Source organism: Bactrocera dorsalis, chromosome 3, assembly GCF_023373825.1.
Source record: "Bactrocera dorsalis isolate Fly_Bdor chromosome 3, ASM2337382v1, whole genome shotgun sequence".
Lineage (NCBI taxonomy): Eukaryota > Metazoa > Arthropoda > Insecta > Diptera > Tephritidae > Bactrocera > Bactrocera dorsalis.
This window is the reverse complement of record NC_064305.1, coordinates 23,330,096-23,351,771: the sequence shown is the minus strand read 5'-3', so window position 1 is coordinate 23,351,771 and position 21,676 is coordinate 23,330,096. Positions and strand designations below refer to the sequence as shown.

Below are 21,676 nucleotides of genomic sequence, written 5' to 3'. Positions count from 1 at the left end.
GGTTATTATTTTAATTTGTTATTTTAAAATCAGTGAAGATATATTTAATTTCCAAAAATTCTTTGTAACACTTTATTTTGTTATAATATTATTTTATTTATTTTTGTTCTTTCTTTACAGTTAACCTTTAGAAATTATTAAGCATCAACATTATTTACAAAATGTCACACAACATTAGAATTTTATTGGCGATCATCGCTTCAATTGTCACAATATGCTCATCACTGCCAGATGTAAGTAAAAAAATTATATACTATACTAAACATTTTTTCATAATGGCGATGAGGTGTGAACTTGCGTCACCAACAAGAATGTATTACGAACTTTTGAAGCTTGCTTAATAACAGTGAATTTTCATTGATAAATTTTAAATTATCATGCTGTCATGAAAGCTTCGTACGAGCTTTAGTACAAATACAATATTTTCGTTTTATAATGATTCATAAAATGATGCTAGATTTGGATTATCTGGAAAGATATCTAAACTAATATTTCTAGCTAGCAGTAATACTGGGTATTTCGCAGTCTATATATGTATGTAGGTATATTAGTTGGAAAATATATGTGTCGTAGCATGATACTCAAGAGCTGAAAAAACTCCGAAAGTAATACATAAACATATAATATTTCTTTTGTTCAAGAATTCGGGAGCTGCTCTTTACTTTAAAGTGAGTTGTTGAAAGCTTAGCCAACTTTCGTAGTGAGATATCCGAGAGTTTTCTCTCTCAGGTTACAATAAGAAAATTTCTTTTTTCAAATAAAATTTCTAGAAAAATGGGGGAAATCATAATGAAATTTAATTTATGAAAGCTTTTGTATCGTGAAAGCTATATGAAAACTTTATTTTTATTTATTATAATTATTAATTTTGCTTAATACTTCAACTTGGATTGTGAGATATCCAAGAGCTTTCTCTCTCAGGTTACAATAAGCAAAAAAATTTAAGCAATGAAAACTTTTGCACAACAGTAATAACGAAAGTTCTGTGAAAGCTTTATTTTTAAATCTAAAAACTCAATCTAAAAATTCCTAGATGCTCTAAGGTTGTTTATAAGTTCAAACTATAGGCATACGTTTTCTGTAAACAGAGCCCTAATTGGATTGATATAGACCTAACTTAACTTGATTATTATTATAATCACTGAAATGTTAATATTTCAAACTGAGGCTTTAACATCAAGAAATATCGAATCCTATGCAGGAAATTACTTTCAACTAATCAATTTATGAAAGCTAAAAGACCTTCATCTCTAGTTTATCAAGGATTGAACTAATATTTAAAAATAAGTTATAGTGCATTACTTAACTTGAATCTAGTATTCAAAAATGCTATAGTTTTATTTCAACTTATACCCAGCAAATCACTTCAAATGCAAAGTGAAAAATGTCTTGATAGCTTAATTTAAAAGTTTTCTATTTATGGCCATCTGTCCATCAAATTAATCGCATTGCGTACAACTATCTACAAACTAACCACACTTACATACTTAGTTACATGCATTTCTGGCTACGCCTGCTGTGTCATTAACAGTCAGCAAAAGGCTTTGAATACTAAATATCAGACCAAAGAAATAAACAACGACGACACCAATAAAAAACAATAGACTTGAGTCACAAACGTGAAGAAAAGCAATGCCAATAGTGACGTGACGCCAAGAGGGCTAATAATATGCAAATTAGCAGAAATCATAGAAAAAAAAATATTGCATGCGAGAAATATACAAAAAAGTTGCGTGCAGTAAAGAATGCGTGTTTTTCTAAGCAAAAAAACAGTATAATAAATAATCTAGTAAAAGAAGTGATAATCATTAACCAGAGGAAAACAAGAAAATCGACGGACAATTAAATTACTTGCAGAAGGGCGTCACCAGCTAAAAAAAAAACAAAAAGTTGTTAGCAGCTCAGATATATTGAGAATGCACAACTGATGGCTTCAGAGCAGACAAGCGCACGTACTGTGTTTGAAACTTTGATACCTTTGTGCTTAGAAGGTCGGCAATGGACACCATTACTTTTTACAAATATAGAAATAGGCATATAAATTATGCATAATAGCGTTTGTGAGTGGTTTTTTAATTTTTTTGTGATTTTTACTTTTTTTCTTCGCTGCCTATGTGTTCACATGCTTTGCAGTTGTTGTTAGCCGGCGTCTGCGCGTATATACAACATTATAGTCAATGTGAACCAGCAAACCGCATGCACTCAACATAATAACGCATAACATGGCATAAAGAAGCCCATAGAACTGCATAAAAGCATATGTCCATATATATATAATTTGTATATGACTGCATAATCTAAGTTAGGTTACACTTCAAGTAGCCAATTGTCTGCCAAGTTATACAATTGCATTCAAATGGGCGTTTAGTTGCTCAGATAAAGTAAATATGCTGTCATTTCGGTTGACATATTTTTCAATGAAATAAACATGAAATAGTTTTTTATTTTTATTTTTATTTTTAATTTTTTTTGTACAAATTTTTTGCCTATTTTAATGCTTTTTATACAATTCTTGCTTGCTCAAGCGCTTTTCAGCGTCTGCGTACCGTCAAAAGCTGAAAAATATATGAAGAACGACCGGCTAAAGTGCTTAATCGCTTTTTGATTGAATTTATTTATTTATAGTAGACTTCTACACGAACTGCAATAAATGAACTTTTGTTTACTGCCTGCATATTTTCATATTAAAATGAAGCTTGAGCTATTGCATTAATTACGGTATCTCATTTTGATGCCCTCAAAAGAAATATGGTCAAGGTCGTATGACGTTATTTGCGGCCAAGAAGTTTTACTTCGTTGTGAGTGCACATGTGAGTAATATTTCCAGTTTACAAAAAAAATTGTTAAAGATGTTTGAACCTTTTATTTGGTTTCAATTAACATTTAATTATAATTTTTTTAACCATGACAACCCTTAGAAGGGCAACTTGTTTCCTATACTCTGTTGATATTATTAAAGTAGAACTTGATTCCAATACCTCATTAATACTATTAAGGTATTGAAAGTGTCTTAATTTAAAATCAAAATTAGTAGTATGTGGAAATTTTTTAATAAATATTGCTTTTTTGTATATCAAACTGACTATCTGACTCCAACTTTTTACCAGTAAAATATTTTTATATTTAAATTGATCTTCAGTGATAAATGGCAACTCTATTAAAAACACTTTTGTGAAATTTCTATATTCTAAATTATAATTCGAAAATTTAGATATTGTAACAACGTATTTTTCGAATTTTACACAACTTTTCACCTTTAATTATTACAGATGGCAACTCTGTAATATACTGCGTATTATATATCAGCCGGAAGCCTATGATGCTAGCGCTGCGTACTTTAGTTTATATAATAATTTGTTTATTATGTAAGCTTTAATAAAATAAAAATGTAACAATAATTTTCAAAAAAATATGAAAGTTCCAACTACACTGCCAATTAATAAATTTCATAATTTTCGGAATTTCGAAATATAACATTGGCAACCCCGATTAGAAGAACCAGATCTATTATTTTAAAATTTTTTGTATCAAAAAATTATCAAAAAAAATTTTAAAATCCTCAAATTTTAAATTTGCAATGCAAAAAATTGTAGTAGTTCTAAATTTCAATTATTTCTATTTTCCTTACATCCGTTATCAACATTCAGGCTCTATCCATAGTTAAATTTAAATTAGATAATTTCAAAAAAATACCATGCAATAGTCGATACCAAAAGTACGAATAATGGTAACAATGAATTTAATTCATGCCAACTTACAACTGTATTTCTGGGAAATACACCTCTGTTTGTATGCGCATACACTCGTGTGCATAATCGTTTCTAGCTGCCTGTGTTAAATTAAAAGCTCACGCAAAATTACACAACTCATCCTTCCCGCGCTTGGCCTCAGCCCGTGGCCACAGTTGAGGGTCAAAGTCAAGTTGCCACATCCAACAGAAAATAACACTACGAACCTTACTCGTACAAATATGTAACTCCTAACGAACGTGTGTGTGTGCGTATTAAAAAATAGTTGTGCATACACAATTAGCTGGCAATTAGGCACAAAAAAGCGAAAGAAAAATTAAAAAGCACTGAGCACAAAGAAAAGTACACAACGTGCATATATTTTCGGTGCAAAGTTTTTTATATTGTATGTAATTTTTGTGGTAAACTTGTAGTGTATACTACCATGGGCGAAAAATAGCAAGACTTTGTTCACAATTTTAAACTACTTAATTTATTATTCAAAATCTATGTCGTCCCCCTCAAAGTAAACCCCTTTGCATCATTGGAGCCAGTACACTGGGACCAATGTTTTTTCTACTCCTCGAAACAGTGGTAGTAAATTTCCAGAATAACTCTCAATGTGCGTAGCAATTCATGTTTAATATTTTCAGTTGACTCAATAGCCAGTAGTCAGATGGAGCTAAATTAGGCGAATACGGTAGTATACGAGTATTGGTTGAAAATTTGGCGAAAAAATCTCAAAGAATCAATTGAGTATGCGACGGTGTATTATCGTGGTGCAAAAAGTAAGAGTTGTTGGCCCATAATTCTGTCGTATTTTAACGCATAGCTTCGCGCAAACGACGCATAATACTTAAATAGTATTCCTTATCCGAGGTTTGGTCGTTAGGAAGGAGTTCGGAGTGCAAACAACTACATTATTGAAGAAAACTGTCAACATAACTTTTATGTTTGACCTGCTTTGACGTGGCTTTTTCGGCTCGCCGTTGTCATTATACTCGGATGATTGATCGTCTGTTACCGGATCGCTCGCATATATCTAAGACTCATCGCCAGAAATAATACGCTTCATGATAACCTGGTAGTCGGAAAGCTTTGTTTCACAGACATTAACGCGACTCTGTTTTACGAAAAAATTGTCGAAGGTACTTTATGTACTTCAGAAAGACAAGCGTAAACTAAACTCTAGTGATTACTTTGATGTGACATTTGGCACAGGTGTCACTGACAGTCATACCAATCTAAAAAAAACATATTCCCATGAATGGATTCTTTCCAAATTTTTACTAAAAAGTCTTACTATTTTTTGTTCACAGTTGTATATATTATAAATGTATTATAAGGTATTCTATCGAAGAATGTATTAATTTTATCGGAAGCAGAGAAACTGCATTTTGTTAAGTGGTTCAGTTCCTAGAAAGTTTTCTCATACTGTTATAAGTTTTATTAACAAGTCAATTTTTCTGAAACAAGTGTTGGCGATAAATATATTGAACAAGATAGAGATACCAATATCGGAAAGGTGATAGAATTGAAGAAGAATTGTTCAAGAAAAAATTAAACTTTACTAAATTTATTCGAACGTTCTTTGCATACAGAGTTCACAGATTTTATTTAAGCTATACTTTAGCTGAATTTGAAAGGTATAAAAAAACATCTACCAAGTATTTGCTGAAATCATGTGCTAAAAATATTACAATTTAATATATTCAACCCATTTTTGGCTTTCAAACTAGTCAAATATACAATATTTAAGCATACTAGATAAAAGATGATACTAAAGTTATAATTGCTATTTAAAAAACTATAGAAACTTTGGAGTTGTTTATTTTTTTTAACAAAGAATGCGCATTTAAACTATGTACACACTTTCCACACATTCTTATTTTTAATAATACTTTATATTCAAACCATTGCATCTTATTGCTCTGGGTGATACCCGGTAGAGCCATTAATAAAGCACTAAAATATGTACATAAATATAAACATAAGCATTTTATAATAAAAATAACTACATTCCAGTTTAAACAATAACATTTTTCATGAAAAAAAATTGTGTTTCTAACCTGATATTTGGTTGACGGTGTGCAGGTATAAATGTCATCAACATGAGCGACCATCACCTTTGCGCGGCATGAAGACAATGAAAGGAAACCGTAAAAAACGAATAATAACAGTAAATTGTCGTATACAGTTTTACAGTTTGAATAAGTCGAATGAATGCATTTTTATGAAGTAATATACCGCATCATACTTGAACTTTAGGGGCATTAAGTATAGTGCTAGAGCATGCCAAATAAGGTTTGGCATATAATAACTAACCTCAAAAAAATCACAAAGACAATTAGTCAATTTTTGATTGTATTATTCTATATACATACATACATACCATAAAATAGATAAACAATATTATACAAATAATATAACCAGCATTAAATCGCATGCAAAATAATTATTCGATATTGAAGCGCATTACAAATGTAGAATTGAAACAGTAGAGACGCTGACTAATTTTTTTATTTTTATATTTAAAAAGACACATTTAATACAACTACACAAAATAAGTTAAAACTTATGTAGTTAAAATAATAAAAACAGGAATAAGGGAATAAGTGACTTATTTATTGGTATTAAAAATTCGGGATTCCCAAGCAACAGACAAAGAACATTTCTTAATTACAAGTTACTGAAATTAAATGTTTGTCGATTAAATTAACGCTTCATACACACTCTTACATTCAATAGTTTCGGTACTAAGTTTTCGGGATACCGAAATTTCGGGAGTCATTCTCAAAAATTGTTATAGTACAAAAGTAACGCTTCATGAAAATTCCAAAAGTTTCGGTACTAAATTTTCGGGATCCCGAAATTTCGGGATTCATTCTTAAAAGTATTATATTTGCTGCTTTTCTCAATTCACTTCCTGTGTGAAATGTTATCTGTTTGATTTGAATTTGCAAATATTTTGCTCAATTTACACTTTAGTGCGAACGAAACCTTGAATTATTTAATTTCAATAAATGCATTTATTTGGTTTGGTTTTAGCCAGTTCATAACCACTTTAAGTATGAATAACTGTAAAACTAAGATTCATACATACTTGTGTAATCACATACATATATGTACATACATATTTGCTGTAACAAATTCATGTTTATTATCACTACTTCATATAACTTTTTTGTCATTTTCTTATATTAGAAAACAAAGTTAAAGGGCTACAAGACTCATAAAAAATAATAATTTTAGCAAAATTTTTTAAATCCATTGGGAATCCAATGTTTGTATTGAAATCCTGAAGTAAGAAATATGAAAGTGTTTATACCACAACTAATAAAACAACAAAAAATAATAAAAATGTTGTAAAACATCGGCAACCCGAATTTTTCGCATTTACATTTCGAAGAAAGTGCATTCGAAAAACTACAACTACTAACTAAATCGAAAAAATATATATCCCAAAATATTTGTCCAAAAATCGGGATCCCGAAATTTCACTTTGAAGCCCCGAAGTAACCAAACTAAAAAGTGAAATACTTATTCTCAAAAAATTGGTATCATAAAATTTCATTTTCAAATCCCGAAGTAACCAACTGAAAGACTAAATACTAACGCGCATTAGCAGTTGTTTAGCCGACAAAGTTAAGTCATTGATATCTAAATATCCAGTCAAGCAACAGTATTTTTATGCCACAATTTTTCATTTCGAAATTTTTACTTTAAAGATTTCGGAATTCCCCTGCACAGTTTTTGTACTCACATTCATAGCAAAAAACGGCGGCAGTATATCAAATATCTCAACACGTTTGACTAAGCTATTTTCATTCGAAATTATGTGACTACACAATTAACTGAATCCAGCTTAGCGCTCGCATTACTTAGGTAATCGCAGCAAATCGAAAACACAGCAGGTGCGAATGCCCGCAGGATAGGTGAACAGACAGAAAAGTACACATGAAAGCGAACACACTACATGCAACTATTTAATCGCAAAGTAAGCGCACAAAAATAAAATTGTGCAAAAAGTAGTCGAGCAAAGTAAATCAGCGCAAGCAATCAAGTAGCGCGTCAAATGCTCGAACAAAAACCGAAAACAGAAAAAAACTTGTAGCAGAAAGATAAAAGTAGGTAATTTAAAGACAAAATGGTAAGACAGTCACTTGAGTGCTGAATTTTGGTGAGCAGTCAATCATTTGGCGAAGACAGCAAGTGACAGAGAAATTAAGTGTGAGAAAAGCAAAAACTCATAATTAAAGAAACCCTTAAAAATTAAATACTTTTAAATGTTTACTTATATAAATAGTTCCACAAAATGTCATGAAATCTAAAATTTCCTGTTTAAAGCGAAAACACGCATTTCAATTAACCTAAAAATCAAAAAGTGCCAAAAATACTTGACTCGCGATCACGCAGCGTTTTGCTCCGAATTCCCATTTTTAATACCCATCAACGAATAAACGCAAACACAATTAGTTTATTTTGCTTTCATTATTTTCCTTACTTAGTTATGTAGCACTTTTGGTAATTTCAGCGGTTACTTTGACACAAATTGTAATTGTTTAATTTTTGTGTGTTACGCTTTGCTCAATTAAAGTCAATTAAAACGCACTCAAACTGTCAATTGTTGCTCAAACTGAGTTTTTTTTAGATATTACTGTCAGTACAGTTAAGGAATGTAAAATTGGCGCAAATAAACAATAATGTTTTGAGTTATATAATACTTTTTTAATATTTCAGTTCAATTGGGGTGCTGATACTGCAACATATTCGATGCGACATATTGGTTTATAATTTTCTAATTTGTGGTTACACTTTATTTTAAGTGCAAATCTAAATCTAAATCAAAGTCTAAGTCCTAAGTTTATGTCTAAGTTTAAGTCTAAGTCTATGTCTAAGTCTAAGTCTATGTCTAAGTATAAGTCTAAATCTAAATCTAAGTTTAAGTCTAAGTCTAAATCTAAGTCTAAATCTAAGTCTAAGTCTAAGTCTAAGTCTTTGTCTGAGTCTAAATCTAAGTATAAGTCTAAGTCTAAATCTAAGTTTAAGTCTAAATCTTAGTCTAAATCTAAGTTTAAGCCTAAGTATAAATATAAGTATAAGTATAAGTATAAGTATAAGTATAAGTATAAGTTTAAGAATAAGTATAAGTATAAGTATAAGTATAAGTATAAGTATAAGTATAAGTATAAGTATAAGTATAAGTATAAGTATAAGTATAAGTATAAGTATAAGTATAAGTATAAGTATAAGTATAAGTATAAGTATAAGTATAAGTATAAGTATAAGTATAAGTATAAGTATAAGTATAAGTATAAGTATAAGTATAAGTATAAGTATAAGTATAAGTATAAGTATAAGTATAAGTATAAGTATAAGTATAAGTATAAGTATAAGTATAAGTATAAGTATAAGTATAAGTATAAGTATAAGTATAAGTATAAGAAAAAGAAATAATAAAATACTAAAAATACTTATTTGTCTAAGTCAAGCTTGAACTTAAGAAATATTTGCAGTACATTGCAAAAGTTTTGAATTACAAGCTTTTCCTTTTGGATATTAGCAAACATTGCGTTTTGCCACCGATTTCCACTGGATTTTTCCACAAGCCGTATTGTCCACGCAAATTAAGTCCCTTTTAACGCTTTTACTTTCATTAAAGAGATTCACATACATACATATATATGTACGTGTTTAGAGAAGCGCCAAAAGAGAAAGAGATAACAGGAGAACAATTTCAGATGCACAAATGTAAAACATAGCTAAAACAATCGAACTTTAAATGCATGAAAACGCTACAAGAGAGAGAGCGCACCTTATTTGAAGATCTCAAATAAAGCCTGAAAATCGAGTGAACCATTGGTCAAGAGAAAGCTTCTGTGAGTTATAAAGGGTGATTTTTTAAAGAGCTTGATAACTTTTTTTAAAAAAAAAACGCATAAAATTTGCAAAATCTCATCGGTTCTTTATTTGAAACGTTAGATTGGTTTCATGACATTTACTTTTTGAAGATAATTTCATTTAAATGTTGACCGCGGCTGCGTCTTAGGTGGTCCATTCGGAAAGTCCAATTTTGGGCAACTTTTTCGAGCATTTCGGCCGGAATAGCCCGAATTTCTTCGGAAATGTTGTCTTCCAAAGCTGGAATAGTTGCTGGCTTATTTCTGTAGACTTTAGACTTGACGTAGCCCCACAAAAAATAGTCTAAAGGCGTTAAATCGCATGATCTTGGTGGCCAACTTACGGGTCCATTTCTTGAGATGAATTGTTGTCCGAAGTTTTCCCTCAAAATGGCCATAGAATCGCGAGCTGTGTGGCATGTAGCGCCATCTTGTTGAACCCACATGTCAACCAAGTTCAGTTCTTCCATTTTTGGCAACAAAAAGTTTGTTAGCATCGAACGATAGCGATCGCCATTCACCGTAACGTTGCGTCCAACAGCATCTTTGAAAAAATACGGTCCAATGATTCCACCAGCGTACAAACCACACCAAACAGTGCATTTTTTCGGGATGCATGGGCAGTTCTTGAACGGCTTCTGGTTGCTCTTCACCCCAAATGCGGCAATTTTGCTTATTTACGTAGCCATTCAACCAGAAATGAGCCTCATCGCTGAACAAAATTTGTCGCGAAACACATTTCGAACCGAACACTGATTTTGGTAATAAAATTCAATGATTTGCAAGCGTTGCTCGTTAGTAAGTCTATTCATGATGAAATGTCAAAGCATACTGAGCATCTTCTCTTTCTGAAATCCCACGTGATCTGTCAAATACTAATGCATGAAAATCCTAACCTCAAAAAAATCACCCGTTATATCACATTAGAAATATTATGTAACAAGCGAAAAGTAGGAGAGAGTACCAGTTGACGAACCAAGCTTTCATTACGACTGAGTGAATTAGTCGGATAAATGGAGAAGCATATGAGAGGTGGCAGCTTTTAGAGGTAGTTTGGTGTAGCGCATCGTTGCAAGAAGCTCGTTATTTTTTTGACTGCAGACTTTTGCAATGTTATGATTTTTCAACTTATTTTGTAGTTTGCAAGACTCAAATGTTATGAATAAGCAAAATATATAATGCTGCCAGATTAAAGATTTCCATTGCTAAAGGAGTCTCTTAATCCCATCCTTAGTTTAAGTAAAAAAGTTCAATTGCTTTCTTTTCCTTTCCTACACTCATGCGTTTTTTTGAACTATTTTTGCTCCTCACTAGCATTTTGCTCCCACTCACCATCATTTATATGCATCAAAAAGTATTACCATAATTTCTATTGCGCCATGCATGTCTCCGCTTTCAGTCAAAACTGTCTAGAAATCGTCCACCCGCTCCATCCGCTTGCAACTTTTCACTTGGTTTTAGTATCTTCACAAACATATTTTCACAAACTCTGTTGATTTTGTCATTTCTCTAAATTATGTGTTGTTGCTTTAACGCAGGTTTTTGCTTTTCGCTATCGCTGACTGTCCAACGCAACGCTTCTGGTTTTTGCCGTCGCTTGCACTTTTTAATTTTTCATTGCTTTTATTGTGCCGTTGTTTTCATTTTTTGTTTTTGCGCATTGTAGTTGTGACGTTGACTTGCATATGGAAAACACGTTTCAAATGAAAGTAAAATTCGTCGATATGTAAGCGTATGGTTTGAGTGTGCGCGCGTCCGCATAAATGCGTGTTGCTGGCAAAAGCAGCAATATGAAGCAAGCAAGCGGCCAATAGCCAAACAACCAACAAAGAAGCACAACAAAAGCATAAGCAAAGTCAAAATGCAAAAACAAAAGCGAGAGAAAAAGAAAAAACACAGCTAAAGTTAATGGCAGTCGTTAGTTGTCTACGGGCTGTTGCGCATGCGCAGTCATTTGCCTCTACCGGTCAGCCAAACTGGTTGTACGTTGGTTGGCTGGCAGGCTGGCGGGTTTGTTTATTTGCAGACAACTTGTTTTTTTGGTTTTTGTTTAGACAGTTATTCCTTCTTGGATGCACTTTCAGTTTCGTTGAGTGCAAATACATATGGATATGTGGTACTAACTTATAGTAAATTACTTTTTGGGCGTGTGAATATATGTGGGAAAGTAAAAATAAATATGTAACAAGAATTTAAAATATTTATAAATTTGCTATAATCATGTTAAAAAAAAATTGTTTTGTTTTCATATATTTATTTTTTAAGAAATAAAAAAATGAAACATTTAATTAAAAAAAAACATTTAAAATAAAATTTTTTTAAGAAATATTTTTAAATCAATTAATGATCCTAAATTTATTAATTAAAATAAAAAATTAAATTAATTAAAAATTAATATTAATTAATTAATTAAGAAAATTAAATAGAATGAAAAATATCAAACAAAAAACAAAATCTAAATTAATTAATGAAATAAATCAATTAATTAAATTCATCTAAATTAATTAATTAATTTAAAAATATTTCCTTAAACAAATTTTATTTTCAATGCGTTTTTGAGATTTATTGTTTCATTTATTTTTCTCAAACTTTTAACTTTAAGATAATATTTCCTAACTTAACATAATTAATTTTAAAATTAATTAAGTTACTTAATATTTTTTTTGGTATTATTCATTATTTTTTTTATAATTTTGTTTGGATTTCTGTAATATTATTTAAGAAATCATATAAAGAAGTTAGGAAATATTATCTATAAAGCAAAATAAAAAAATAAAACAAAATATTCGTCTAAGAAAAAAAATTTTCTAAAAAACAGTTGTATTCCAATATAAAAAATATATTTAAGTTTGCGTTGAGTGAAATAACAATTTGTTCATAAAAGTTAAAATAGTTTTATGTGATAAATTATTGACACAAATTACGTATATTCCTATGAAAAGCTTTTTGGTTAATATAAAATGCGAAACAAAAATCTAAATTTTATTTTTTTATGTTTTGTTAAAAATTATCATTTTTTCATATTTGTAATTTAAGCATCAGTCAATTATGTTTGCGTTTGTTTTATATTTTTTCTAGTATAAAATTAATTTAGTTAAACTGAGCTGTAGTATACCCTCACATTGCTTTTACATATTCGTTTCTTGCAATTTACAATATTTCAAGCAATGTTCTTGCTTTAAAAAAGCTCCTTTTTGAACTCCGGTTTAATGCTTTTGCTGCCCTCTTTAAATTTGCTTCCCTTTCGATAAGTTTCCACCAGCTGTTTCTTGTGTCAGATGGATTAATGATTTTTGGAGCGTAAATAAGAAGACAATGTTATTTCATGCAAGCAAGTGTGACATTTTAAGGTCAAGTTTATTAGCATCTTTGAGAGAAAAAATAAAAATATATATTTTCAAGAAATTTAAATGCTATTATTATTTGGTGGAAGATGGGTATGCCATATTTGTACTATATACGTATGAAAGCAAAAAATCTAAACAAACAACTGGTAAATGAGTAAGTAAAGTGAGTAACGTTCGCCTTCGATTCTAAAGACTTAAGCAACGAACTTCATTCATATTTTACCACTTTATGAAATTGTTTGAACATTTTCAAATATAATTTTTTATTATTTCAATATTTTTTTTAACAATTATAATTTTTGATAACTTATTTTCTATATATTCTCGCATCTGATGCTTAATTAATATGTGCTCGTACATGCACACGAGACTATATGTAAATACCTTTTTCTCACCGTAAAAATAAAAATAAACAACGACAAAAGCTGTGTTTTTTTCCTTTTACTAGCTGCAGTGTGCAAAGTAAAATCCGTTTGCAAATTGCTGAAGAAGTGTCAGCAAAGACCAGTTGAAAGAGAGATCAATAAAAATTGCTTTGTGGCAAAATAAAGGGGTTAAAGATCGTTGTACAGCTCGGTTCGCCAATGCGTGCCTATATACCACATATAAGTGAGTTTGTACAAGGAGGCTGTAGGAATCGTTTGACATTAGGAATTGTAATTTTTTAAAGAATGTGCACAAACGGGAAGCGAACAAAAAGTTTTGCACAGTTGTACCTAGAATATTGATCAATTTGGTTAGGAAAATATTTTCCTTAGTGATTTTTTTTCATTACAACAAACCCAAAAATTAAACAATACAATCCAACTAGCAATCTTCAATGCAGAAAATTAAAAAAGTCTCATTTAAAAAATAAAACGTGTATAAATAGTTTTAAATTGCAAAAAAAACTAGCTTTTTTATAGTAACTAATAATTAGTTAAAATGTAAAAATAATTATTTATGTTATATATAATTTTTTTTTAATTTGAAAATTTATTTTAATATTTTTAATTACATATATAAAAAATTAAAGTCCCAAAAAATTAATATATGTATATGTACAAATATGTTTGTATATGTATATAAATATATTTCATTATTATTAAACACAAATAACATACATAAAAATTTGAATTCTCAGTTTTAGATTTGTAGTAACTTTATAATTATTTAAATTTTTTAATCTATGTTAAATTAAAATTTCTACTTTAAAATTTATTTTACACAATAAATATTTTTTTGAATTATGCAATATAATATACTATATATTTCACTTTATTTGACTTTTTAATTTGAAGTAATAAAAATATATTTCAATTTTCTCTAAAAAAATATATACAGAAAAATTTAAATTTCCAAAAATTTTATATTTAAATTTGTGAAAACTCAATAATTAATTAAATTTTTTTTTATAAATAGAGATATATTTTCTATTTCAATTTTTTCAGCACCACACTCCATTTTAATGTTTACTTTGAAATATATAATATGATAATATATAGTAAATAAAAATTAAAAAAAAAATTAGGTAAATAAAAAGTAAAAAAAATTTAAAAAAACTGTAGAAAGCTTTAAAAAAATATTTGTCAACAATTTTTAAAATATATTTCAATAAAAACACATTAAAATAAAAAGAAATATAAAAATTTAAATGAAGAATTTTAAATATTCACTGAATAATTTTTAAATGTAACATTTAACAATTTTAAATTTAACTTATTTTTAACAAAAATATAAAATTTCATTATTAAAAACATGTAATAATAATGAATGTAAATTTTTATTAATTTTTTTTGATAGATAATAATAAAAAATTATGTATTGAAAAATGACTCAAGCAACTTTAAAAAATGGTTTTAAAATAATTTCGTCCACTTATAAATTTATTTTAGTCGAGTTAGCTAATGACTAAAAGGAGCACCCTACAGGGTTTGCAATCACATATGCCTATTGTATAAACACAAATATGTGTGTGTATGTGTACAAACATGTAGTTCCGTACAAGCAAACAGTTATACTACGATTGTCTGCGAATCTAGGAAACTACTCGCGTACAATATTTGCTTGATTATCATCATTTTTGCTTGCCAACTGCAATATTTTATAGCTCTTCTGCTTTCCGCTTATATTTACAGTTATACGTGTGTATTGCACTTTTGTAGCGAATTTATTACTTTTGCTTTTTCTGCAAGCGCTGTGGAGATTTTTTCGCGCATGCGTTTTAAGGCTTGGCAGGCCAGGCAACTTAATTTTTTTTGCTTGGCGATATGCTATTTATAAATATGCACATATGTACGTATGTATATGTGTTCATATGTGTACTGATTAGCGGTGTTTTTGCTGCTCTTCTTCTTCGTCTTATCTTCGTTTCCGTTCCAAATTGCTTTTTGCCGCATTCGTTGCTTCATTGGCAATATTTTCGAACCAAAACATATAAACATATGAATATGCACAACAATAACAACGTTATGCAATGCGCTGCCAATGAGCGACGTCATCGCTTTGGCTTATGCGTAGAGAATTAAAATAACTCCGCCTTTAGTCTGAATTTTAGCTCGATCTTAAATTTGTTGCTACTCGCTTTGTACCATACGAATTGTGACTTTCGGTTTTTGTTTGTGTGCGGGGTGGAGCGGTGTGGCAGTTGGTGCAGAATGGTTACAGGGTCATTTGCGGCGAGTTTTGCTCTGTTAATGGAATTGTAAGAAGTCTTGTGATTATGTTGCTTTGTTTCTTTCTTTGCTGTTGGTTGTTGTTTTTTTATTCATGGAAGAATCAGCGCTGAGTGCGCTTGAAAGTCAACTTTTGCATTCGTTTTTGTATTGTTATGTATAAGATTTTGTGGTCTGGGTTATTATTATTATTTTTGTTCTTTTTTTCTGTAAGAATTTCCGCTGCTATTTATGAATGCGCAAAGCCAAACAGCTGCTGGTGTAATAAGCATATTTTATTTTGTTTAATTTCTATATATATAAAAAAATATAGGGAAAATATTTTTGTAAAATCTTATATAAAATTAATAATTTAATAATTAATCTTAAAAGCAGAATCAATTTCGAAAAATCATATTTAGTCAATGCAAAGCATACTGTAAAAAAGAAATATTATTGCATTAAATTCAAATCAGAAATATTTAGTAACTATTTAAATAAATATTTAGTATAGCATATCTTATTATAAATAAGTCGGTAAAAAATAATTAAATTTCATTGTGAGATGCAATAAAATTATTTAAAATTTTGTGAAAATTTAGTACAAAAATTTAATATCAAAGTCTATTAAAGAAGTTAATATCATATTAATAGTACATATTCCAAAAATTTTCTTACAAAATGGTTTACTAAACCAAACTTACTTTTTGAAACTTAAATTTTTGAAAATTTTTTGAAAGTGGCTTTTAAAAATTACGATGAAAATGTTTTGAATAATTTTAAACACTGAAAATAAACTTTAACATTGAAAATATGACTGATTATTAATTTTCAAAATAGTTTAAATTTTTTGCAATTGTAAACAAAAATTATTTTTTAAATTTTTATTTGTAAAAAAAACATTATTTTAATTAATTAAATAATTAATAACTTCGGCTGCACTATGTGTCCAGTTTGTATGGAAGCTTTAAGCTATAGTAATCCGATCTGAACAATTTTTCGGAGATTACGTTATTATCTTAAGCAGTAATCCAAGTCAAATTTCGTGAAGATACCAAATACCAAATGCGAAAGTTTTCCATACAAGCCCTTGATTCCAATCGTTCGGTTTGTATGGCAGCTAAGTGCTATGATAGTCCGATATCGGCAATTCCGACAAATGTGCAGCTTCTTGAAGAGAAAATAATGTTCACAGAATTTCAAAACGATATCTTAAAAACTGAGGGACTAGTTCGTATATATACAGACAATCAGACGGACAGACGAAAATTACCCTGTTCAAGGTATAAATATTTAGAAATATTTATAAAAACTTTGAAAATAAATCGTGTATTTACGTAATTTTATAGAGCCTATTTTGTATATAATTAGCATATTGCAACAATAATACATAAAGGGCGAAATTCTCTAATTAACTCAATTAAGGAGCTGTCACGTCACGTTATAACCAAGTTTCAAAATAATGCTCAAATATATACGGTTGTATACACAAGTTACGTAGCTATTTAAGGTTAGATTATACTGGCCGACGGCATACACAGAGTAATTGCTCCTTACATACATATGTACTCGTATTAAAAAATATTTATTTTTTGTTCATCATACATACCAGTATATTTTTCCAATCTTTATAAAAATCTTGTTAATATTTTTCACTTTTTCCGTCGATAAATGCACCTCACAGTATTTTTTCTTTAAATATGCTTGAAAACTCTATGCGCCTGCGATTTGCTGCACTTCAAACTGCTGAGTGGCGATAAAAATCAGCGACAAATTTTTCGAAATTATCAAAATTTACATAAATTTACATGAACGTAGCGATTGACGGGCGCTGAGTGCTATTGGTCAACGTAATGTTAATGCAATGAGGCGTATAGAGATTTTATAATATAAAAGCAAAATTAATATGAAAAAATAAAAAAAAATGATTTTGATTGCAATGTTTTTGATTAATGTGCAGCTGTCAATGCGCGTGAAATTGAGCGTAAGATAAATGCGTTTATGTTAAACTGAGATAACGCTTGAAATCAATAAATATGAACAAAAAATAACTATAATATTAAAAAATTAATAGTGAAATGAAAAATTTTATATTTTATTTGCAAGTAAAGTGCGTTTTGTGTTAACACTGCAGGTTATCAGAAAAGCAATGAAAAAAATTTTGTTAAAATTCGTCAAATCTGACGAAAGTCAACACTTGACACACATAACATTTGGGCAATATGCGCTTTATCTGCTCCTCGCGGACATTAATATCAAAATTAGGCAACTACTCAAGTTGAAATTGAACGTATGACTTTGAGACATAGATACCGGTATGTAGTAAAGATTTAAGCGGGAAATTACAAAATTTTCTGTTGCAAATATTTAGAATATGCTTATTTTTATGGGCGGGTTTTTATACCTTGGACAGGGTATATTAATAAGTTTGCCACGAAATTTGCAACACTCTGAAGGAAGCGTCGGAGACCTATAAAGTATAAAAATAAACTATAAATGTATTGAGCGAAGTCTATTTGGCCATGTCCGTCTGCCTGTATATTTACGAACTAGTCCCTCAGTTTTTAAGATAGCGTTTTGAAATTTTGCACACGTCACGAAGCTGCTCATTTGTCGGAAATGCCGATATCGGACCACTATAACATATAGCTGCCATACAAATTGAACGATCGGAATCAAGCTCTTGTATGGAAAACTTTCACATTTGACAATGCTGTACGAAAGTTAAAAAATGCGCTTAAACGCGAAGAGGAACACAAAACTGAAAATTATATAAAGAAACTGTGTCCAAATTCTCGCAAATTGCTTTGCAAATCACCTAGAAAAGGTATTTCAACCCAATTGCCCAAAGAACAACTTTGAGTTGCCAACCTTGCCCAATACCGCAAACGAGTCGCATGTGTCTATTAGGCTTCTACTTCTGAAGTTACTAGAACTATAAAAGAACTTAACCCAAAAAAGTCACCAGGACATGTTAATATTACCCCAAAAATGCTAATTGAGTTACCAAACATTGCCGTAGAAGTGCTCTCTTTGCTCTTCAATGCAATTCTTAATCTCGAATGCTATCCTAATTCATGGAAAAAGTCGCAGATTATCTTGATAGATAAACCTTGAAAAGATTTAACACAGCCGTCTTCATACAGACCAATCAGTCTTCTACCCTGTATTTCTAAAACATTTGAAAAATTGTTACTATCAAAAATTACTCCTTTCCTCCACGAAAATAATAAAATACCAACGCACCAATTCGGGTTTCGCGAAAAACATAGCACGATAGAGCAAATAAATAGAATTACTAACGAAATAAGAAAAGCATTTGAGCACAGAGAGTACTGTTCAGCTATATTTTTAGACGTGGCTCAGGCGTTTGATAAGGTATGGCATGAGGGCCTTTTATATAAGATTAAAAATATTCTACCTTCAGAATTGTATAAAACATTGGAATCTTATTTAAAGAATAGAAAATTTATTGTAAAAGTGGGAGATTTCATATCTGATGAAAGACAGATAAGGGCTGGTGTACCCCAGGGCAGTGTTTTAGGCCCAACACTATACATCATATATATAACAGATCTTCCAACAGCTAACAATGTATTAACTTCAACTTTTGCGGACGATACAGCAATAGTGAGCCGTAACAAATTCCACATAATAGCATCAAGAATATTAGCCGAGCACTTAAAGTTTGTCGAAGAATGTCTAGCCAGCTGGCGTAAAGGTAAATGAACAAAAGTGTAAGCATGTTACATTTTCGCTTAGACCAAAAATGTGTCCGGCAGTAAAAACTAACAATATTTTAGTACCCCAAGTGAATGAAGTAGCTTATCTTGGTATTCACCTAGATAGAAGACTTATGTGGAAAAAACATATATCTAGTAAAATAACTTGCATGACGATGCCAATTAATGCCAATTTAAATTAGCTATTAAATAAAAACTCCAAACTTAGCCTAGACAACAAAGTGCTTTTATATAATGCGGTCATAAAGCCGATTTGGATGTGTGGCATTCAACTGTGGGGTACAACCTATATTTACGAAATTTGACACGGATTACTGCTTTAGATAATAATATAATTTCTGAAAAAATTGTTAAGATCGGATTACTATAGCACATAGCTTCCATACAAACTGAACATATAATTACTAAAAGAAATGCACCTGTGAAGGGTATATTAGCTTCGGTGCAGCCGATTTTCTCAAAAAATTTCCCCCACAGGTGGCCCTTGCTACTGCGATCATCTCCAAATATCAGCTTTATAAATTAATTTAGTGCTTAGTTATGGCACTTTATATATTTTCGGTTCAGTGGTCCGATTACGCCTATCTACTAACACGATTTTTTTTTGTTCTAAGAAACCCACATACCAAGTTTCATCAAGATATCTCAATTTTTACTCAAGTTACAGCTTGCATGGACGGATGGACGGACAGACAGACAGTCTACCGGATTTCAACTTTTCTCGTCATCCTGATCATTTATACATATCGTCACCTAAAATGCAAAATAACGTATCATTAAAAAATTGAGTATCTTATTTATTACGATTCACTACTTCAAACTACATTCATAATATTACATTTGCGCAACATTTTCAGTTTATGCGCTGAAATATAAGCCAGTTTTAACCAATATTAAATTTTTTTTTCACTCTTGTTCCATTTTATTTCGTGTTTCATTCTCGTCACTGTAAATTTTCCAAAATGTTGTTACGTTATTTTGCATTTTAGTTGACAATATATAACCCTATATCTATTTCGCTTAGTTTTAGGTGATATGTACAACCGTTAGGTGAACAAAACTATAATACTCTGTAACAACTGGTTAAAGGAGTACCAAAATGAAACAGTGATAGTGAAGAAGAAACCATGGAGATACATTTTAATAAAAGGGGGAAAATGAAATTAAGTCATGCGAATTGCTCATACAAATGAAACAATTACAAGCCCGAGGTGTTAAACGTCAACTTTAGACATGTGTTTAAACAACAATTTGAAGGAAAACCAAATGAAATAAAATACCAATATTACAACAACTAGCTCACATAAAAGATATGTAAGCAAACATATTAAAAGAGGCAAAAACTCAAACAGATCAGTTAACAATAATCAAACAAACTGTTTCAAAGCTGATATTAGGTGGTCAGACAGCAAGTACAAGCGAAGCCAACGCTTACAAAACAAGACAAAGACATACACCATATGTACTATGTGAATGCATACTGTAAATACAACAAGCAAATGTTGTAAAGATATTGATACTTGTATTTACTTGCGAATTAGACACCTCCAATGAGTGATTTTGAAAAACTAAAGGCACAAACAAGATTAAGTAGAGCAAACATCAAATAAACATAGCAAAAAAACAAATACACAAAAAGCAAAATAAAAATAAGTATCAAATTAATTGTAAATACTAAGCTTAGAAATTTAAAAGAAAACTAAATCAATATACGGCTTAAAACAAAGCCGTGGACCCAGCCCGTTTTTGCGCTGAAGTGTTTTAAACCAAGTTGAGGCGAATTGTATTGCGCATGCGCAAACTAGTGCGCACGATTTACTTAAATGTAACAGCGCCAACGTGCACCGGCCAATGGTGCGCAACAAAATAATATAAATAAAATTTAATTTAAAACAAATAAAAGACAAAACTAAAGCAAAGCAAATCGAAAACAATACGCTACAGCAACAATAACAGTGGTATCTATATATATATACATACATAAGTATATACAAGCTTACAGTGACTATGACGACAATAGCAACGCCGCCGACATGGGTCGCGGCGACACAACGCAGTCCAAAAAACCCTGCAGCGACAAGGCAAACCACATTTTGTCAGACCAAGTCAAGACAGTAACACCACAAGCTGAGCTCAACTCAATCACTGCGCTGCTAGTCGCATTTGCTTGGCTTTAACGCTTACAACAATAACTATACATCGATATGTATGTATGTATCATATGAGTTTAAGGCGCGTCTCCTGCTTTCCGTTTAGCCATCGCTGCTTATTTAAGATATTGCCGCACATTTACTGTTGTATGCAAACGGTTCATTTACTGTTTTA

At 30.4% G+C, this 21,676-nt stretch overlaps 1 protein-coding gene across 10 annotated transcripts in view; it reads left to right on the top strand.

Moving 5' to 3' along the window:
- LOC105228706 (venom metalloproteinase 3) overlaps positions 1-21,676 on the top strand; it is a 164,386-nt gene that overhangs the window by 33,974 nt on the left and 108,736 nt on the right. For all 10 annotated transcript variants that reach the window (XM_049453305.1, XM_049453304.1, XM_049453300.1 and 7 more), the window contains exon 3: positions 121-233. In XM_049453305.1, coding sequence (XP_049309262.1) covers positions 162-233 — 72 coding nt within the window. In that variant the 5' untranslated portion in view covers positions 121-161. The remainder of the gene's footprint in view (positions 1-120; positions 234-21,676) is intronic.